The 6,510-nt window shown below is 48.7% G+C and overlaps 1 protein-coding gene across 1 annotated transcript; it reads right to left on the bottom strand.

The window, feature by feature from the left end:
• Window positions 1–931: 931 nt before the first annotated feature.
• Window positions 932–3,132, bottom strand: LOC144596963 (5-hydroxytryptamine receptor 1D-like). The gene has a single exon (XM_078405863.1). The coding sequence runs from the start codon at window positions 2,454–2,456 to the stop codon at window positions 1,326–1,328; it is 1,131 nt and encodes a 376-aa protein (XP_078261989.1). The 5' UTR covers window positions 2,457–3,132; the 3' UTR covers window positions 932–1,325.
• Between the last annotated feature and the right edge of the window lie 3,378 nt (window positions 3,133–6,510).

Genomic DNA, 6,510 nt, shown 5'->3' with positions numbered 1-6,510 from the left:
TATTAAGCAGCTCCACAGCATCATCGCAATCCCTTATCTGTTCAGCAATATATACAAGAATGATTTTGCATCGACAGTGATTTCACGCTGTTTCTATTTTTCAGACTGCCCCGTTCTTTAACCCAAGAAGCAAAGCTGTAACTACTCACAAGAATGCAAGCTTACTCCAAAAAAGATATATCTTTATTGTTGTTGATGCAACTGAAAATCCACATAAATACTTCCTCTCATCTAGCATTCCACTGTACCTTTTTCCCAACTATTATTACATCCACAGATGATCACGTCTTGAAACCTTGCCATGATAACCCATCATCTTTTGTAATATTAGTTATAAATCGATCAACAGAAAACACTGATGAGGCAACCCACCTTTTGTGTATCAAAACCATTTATTTGTCTTAAAAGATTGTGGCCGGTACTGTCAGTGCTAACCTACAATAACAAAGAAACAGAATCCATTGGACAGCTCAAACACAATGTTCATAATACAAAGACAGAACCTGTAGATTCAAACCGCAGATACCCATCAAGGCATAGATTATAAATAATTCATCATAGCCGCTTTTGTATTTTGACGCATACTGACATTAAATAATCTGCGTTTTAAAATGCAAAATGCTTTCAAAATATACCACTCAAATAACAGTTGCGATTAAAGCAATACGTTTGTTTTTCAGTCATTCACTCTAATTCGTTCCTTAGCAATCATATACTAGCGTTTTCAAAATATCAAAAAGCAAGCTAAGTTTTGATTAAGCAAAATCTCAAAGTCAGCCAAAGCTACTTGAAATGCAGTTTAGAACTGCGGTGACAAGAGCGAAGGATCTAACCCTATCTCCTGATGATCAGATCCAGAAATAGGTTTTCATATCAGTCTGATTGAAAAAATGGAATTCCACGGGCCATTGGCCATAGCGAATCAGTATGATTCGACTGCGAATGGTATATAGAAAATCCCTAAAAGACCTCCCGCATGCACATCACCCTTTGTTGTTCAACTACAAAGATATTTGACTGGCCTAATAAGTAAGACAATGCTATGCATGTGCATGTAATGTCCCATACACTTGGTGTGCTTGCTAAACTGCTGCATGGGTAGTCATACTATAATCTGATTTTTGGTCGCTTTAAAAATACAGTATATATATAGATGTGTGTGCGTATGTGTGTGTATATGTAAATGTATGTATATATGTGTGTGTGTACAGAGGGAGAGAGGAGCGGGGATCTAAAAGAGATGCTGCTTTAGTGATCTTGTCCAATTGTGAGACGATTTGTCACAAATGATTTTACTTGTCCAATTGTGAGACGAGTTTGGATAGTCATCTAAACCGGATGAGTTTCTGGAATGCTTGCTTGAAGTCATCGTTAGACATGGTGTAAATGATGGGGTTGATGAGAGAATTTAGATAGCCCAGCCAATTGAAGATGTCAAAGATGGCATGGTGAAACCAGCAAGCTTCCTTGCAGATGGGCATCACCAGAGTAATAATAAAGAAAGGTAGCCAGCAGACGATAAACGCCCCCAAGATTATCCCTAAAGTTTTCGTCGCCTTCCTCTCCCTGGCCGCCAAGATGCGCTTTCTTTCCAACAGTGCGTCGGAAACTTTGATTTTGACGTGGTTCAAATAAACGGGAGAGCCTCCAGTCTCGCTGGTGGCTTCGTTAGCTCGAGAGTTTAGCGAGAGGGAGGAAGAGCCCGGGGAGTCGGTCACTAGGTGGGCCGTGGTCATTCTCTTGGCCGTGTTCCTGGGTGCCTGCTTCAGGATTCTGGACCTGGCCTCCACATAGATTCTCCCGTAGAGGGCGATCAGCAGCAGGGTGGGAACGTAAAATGCTCCGAAGGTGGAGTAGATGGTGTAGAAGATTTGATCGGTGTTGACCATGCAGTCTGTGAGCTCCGTCGCCTTGGCTTGTCTCCAGAACAGAGGCGGGATGGAGATGCAGACGGAGATAACCCAGACGGTGAATATCATGCCTGCCGCTCTGGCTGGCGTCCTCCTAACCGAGTACTCCACCGCATCTGTGATGGCCCAGTACCTGTCCAGCGCGATCACGCACAAGTGCAGGATCGAGGCGGTGCAACAGGTGATGTCGCTGGACAGCCAGATATCACAGACAACTTGGCCAAAACTCCAGGTCCCGCTCACCGTGTACACAATACTGATGGGCATGACCAAGAGTGACACCATGAGGTCGGTGACGGCCAGGGAGCCGATCAAGATGTTGGCGGGAGTGTGCAGCTTCCTGGTCTGGTAGATGGTGGCGATTACAAATCCGTTGGACACCACGGTGGCCAGGGTGATGAGACACAGGAAAACCGAGACGGAGATGCCCAATGCTGAAATGCCAGCCCCGCCATGGGCATCTGGTTTGGCGCTGCAGTTGACAAGCTTCCCGTTGGTTTGTAGGTCAGCGCTGTTTGCTCCAAGGCACTCGGCAGAACTGTTCATCCTTCCCAGCTTGGTCGACTGGGACAACCAGCTCGTTCGGTGCAATGCTCCGGGGTGCTCACTCGGCTGCACTCACGTCTGTAGTTGACCAAAAATGCACGAGGGGCAGGCAGCGAGGAACAGATGCTGCCCAGTTGGCTAGTCTTTAGACAGGAGCCCTCAGCACCGCCAGTGCGCTCCAGAAATAGTCGCTCCAGTTGGCTTGTTTAGAACAGGAGCCAGTTGCTCCGCTCAGCTTGTTCAGAACAGGAGCCTCAGCATCTCGCTCCAGAAACAGCCGCTTCACAGTCCAAACTTCTGTAGGCTGGAATCAATCATGGTTGTACTCGCTTCACCCTACTTTACAACAACCACCACTCCCCTCCTCCGGCCGTTGAAAGCAAGGTGTCAACTTGCGATGTAATGGGAGGGAAGGTTGCTTGCTGCCTTCCGATGCGCGCACTGCACCTGCAATCTTCATTGTAGAGGCGGGCAACACCCAAGGCGCGTTCACTTTACTTTGGTGTCTCTGTGCCATTTCACACGCCGGCCGTACATCCTGATCCTGCCGAGGTTCCTGGAGTGAGGCGCTTAAGATTGAGCCGCATCCGCGCTTGAGGTGGAGCAGTGCACTATCGCAGCTGGTCTGAAGAGTGTCTGGATGTGCATTTGGCGCGGTCTTTTATAGCGCTCCTCCCACACCATACAGTCAGGGAACTTACTGGGCACTCTGGAAAACGTCCGTCCGTCCGTCCGTCCGCCCGCTCCAGTCCACACGTCGCACTAACAAGTCGCTTCGTGCCCTTTGGTCCCGCACACAAACATCCGAGGAAATGACCGTCAGAGAGAGGGAGAGGGAGAGGCTGCCTGGCATCCGATGGCGGGATCTTTTTGGAGCGGTAAGTTATTCTTCTGTAGAACATGGTAGGGTCTTTTAGAAAGACACGAGGAACTGCAAATGCTAGGGTCGTGAGCAAACCACAGTGCTGGAGGAACTCAGCGGGTCAGATGCGTTCTGTGGAGGTAAATGGACAGGCGACATTTCGGCTCGGGACCTTTCTTTGTAACCGCTTAGGGGGGTCGACACCGGCCGCATCACAGTTGAGTTGCTGCCTCACAGCGCCATTGACCCGTGTTGGATCATGATTACGGGTGTGTCTGTACGGAGTTTGTACGTTCTCCCTGCGATCGCGTGGGTTTTCTCCGGATGCTTCGGTTTCCTCCCACACTCCAAAGACTTATAGGTTTGTTGGGTAATTGTCTTCTGTAAATTGTTCCCAGTGTGCACGAGAGAACTAGTGTTGGCGCTGACTCGGTGGGCCGAAGGGCCTGTTTCCGTGCTGTACTCCTTCCTCCCCTGGAGGTGAAGATCGTTGAACCGTCGTCTGTCAAAATGCAGAAACTTGGCAAGTGATCGGTTGTTATAGATTAATCTCGGATTTCGTTAAAGGAAAAAAATAGTGATTCTGCGAACACAAAGAATAGACACCGTATGCATTGTCCTTGGCAGAGCAGACTGCAGGAGTAGCTCTGCGGGTCAGGCAGCATCTCTGGAGAACCGGGATAGGCGACTTTTCGGGACGGCCCCTTCTTCTGAATGCAATTCCTTGCTCTGCATCCTCCTTCGTGCCTTTTTTTAAAATTCGGGCACTTTAGACTTTAGAGATACAGCGCGGAAACGGGAAACTTCGGCTCACCGAGTCCACGTCGACCAGCGACCACCCCGTACACTGGCACCATCCTACACACAAAGGTACAATCAATTTACAATCTTCACCGAAGCCAATTAACCTACAAACCTGTACATCTTTGGATTTGCCGGCAGATCCCTGCAGTGAGTTGGTTCAGAGCAGGGTTGGAGACGAACTGCGGTTCAGCAATGTCGCTGAATCAATGGGAGTGAGGAGGGGTAGTGGGCAGGGCCGTTTTTACAGCATTATGGGCCCCCGGGCAAAGCAGTGTACTGGGGCCCCTACCGTTACTCTCCCCCACCCCTCTTTCCCTACCAGCCCCCCCCCCCCCCCCCCGTCGTGCCGGCGTAAAGCACTTACCGAAAAGCACTTAGCGATGGATTTAGGGTGCTACATTGCTGCGAAAAGCACTTACAGATCGCTGTGAGAAGCACTTAGGGACCGAAAATGTTGCGAAAAAAGCACTTATTGAACCTACATTTTTAAAGTAGTATTTATTTATTGCCAGTCACTTGACATTCACAGATCAGCATGGGGCCCCTATGCTCGTGGGGCCCCGGGCAAGTGCCCATCAGGCCCATGCGTTAAGACGGCCCTGGTGGTGGGCGAGACGTTTTCTCTGTTCTTGGCCCTCGGTTTGCACAAGCAGTTTGGACGCGCCGTTAGAACATAGAACAGTACAGCGCAGGAACAAGACTAACTCATCTACCTGCACATAATCCATATCCCTCCATTCCATGCACATCCATATTCCTTGCGTATCCGTGTGACTATCCAAAAGTCTCTTAAATGCCACTATCGCATCTGCCTCCACCACCCTCAGCAGCGTGTTCCTGTCGCTAACAATCCTGCGTAAAAAACTTACTCCTCACATCTCCTATAAACGTTGTCTCTCTTACTTTTAAGCTATGACCTCTAGTATTCATTTTCTCCATCCTGGGATAAAAATGTTCTGGCCGTCTACCCTATACTATTTTATATATTTCTATCAGGTCTCCCCGCAACCACCGGCGTTCTAGCGAAAACAATCCAAAAGTTTGTCCAACCTCACCCTGTACCTATTGCCCTCTAATCCAGGCATCACTCTGGCTTTCCTTCTCTGCACCCGCCCCAAAGCCTCCACGACCAGACTTCACAGCTTTCTTTTATTTTTTTGCGCGGGACGCAGAGACCAAAGTCAAATCAAATCTTCTGCTGAAAAGTCAGTGGGCTGAAACGTTAATCGTGCCCCTCTCTCCACGGGTATAGATAGAGAGAGGGTGTATGGGGAGAAGGCAGGAACGGGATACCGATTGAGAATGATCAGCCATGATCACATTGAATGGCGGTGCTGGCTCGAAGGGCCGAATGGCCTACTCCTGCACCTATTGTCTATTGAGTGGATGTGGAAAGGATGTGAAAAGTCACTGGACAATGGCCTCGGAATTAAAGAGCGCTTTTAAAAAAAGGTGAGGGGGAACTTCTTTTGTCAGTGGGTAGTTAATCTGTGGAACTCACTGTGGAACAGAGGGCTGTGAAGGCCTAGTCAGTGGAAATTGTTTAAGACAGAGATAGACAAGTTCTTGATTAGAACGGGTGTCAAGGGTTATAGGGAGAAGGCAGGAAAATGGGATTAGGTGGCAGAGATCAGCCATGATTGAATGTGTAAGAAGGATCTGCAGTTGCTGGTTTAAACTGAAGATAGACACAAAAACCTGGACAGGCAGCATCTCTGGAGAGAAGGAATGGGTGACGTTTCGGGTCAAGACCCTTCTTCAGACTGGTTAGGGATAAGGACTACCTGTTCCGCTGAGTTATAACAGCATTTTGTGTCTATCCTCAGAGTTGGAAGCCTTCAGAACATTTAATGCGTATTGTGGCTCACCAATGTGATGAACTAATGTCTGCATACTTTCCCAGTGGGGATGTCGTCACCACTAATTGCCAGTGCATGCTGCCATGATTGAATGGCGTAGTAGACTCGATGGGCCGAATGGCCTAATTCTGCTCCTATATCTTGTGCTGCCCGGCTCACTGGGGGTTTGCAGCGCTCTCTGGTTACGTTCCAGAAATTGTGAGGTTACTGTCGGCGGCACTGTGTCCCTCCACGGGGCTCGTCGCTGCCCTCCTCAGGGCCGATGTCCAATCGGTAACTAAACCTCAACTTTATACCTGTAGAAACAAGCAACTGCAGATACTGGTCTACAAAAGAAGGCACAAAGTGCAGGAGTAACAGCGGGTCAGGCAGCATCACTGGAGCACACGGATAGGTAACCTTTCGGGTCGGGACCCTTCTGCAGACCGAAGAATGGCAAGAATAAGAGCCCGAAGAGTCCCGACACGAAACGTCACCTATTCCTGTTCTCAAGAGATGCCTGTTGACTTGATGAGTTACTCCAGCACTC

The sequence above is a fragment of the Rhinoraja longicauda genome, chromosome 9, assembly GCF_053455715.1.
Source record: "Rhinoraja longicauda isolate Sanriku21f chromosome 9, sRhiLon1.1, whole genome shotgun sequence".
NCBI lineage: Eukaryota > Metazoa > Chordata > Chondrichthyes > Rajiformes > Arhynchobatidae > Rhinoraja > Rhinoraja longicauda.
The sequence above is the reverse complement of the archived record's forward strand: the minus strand, read 5'-3'. Positions and strand labels throughout refer to the sequence as shown.

Excerpts from the sequence above, each read along its gene's own strand:
- LOC144596963 (XM_078405863.1), bottom strand. The coding sequence starts at position 2,456 with ATGAACAGTTCTGCCGAGTGCCTTGGAGCAAACAGCGCTGACCTACAA.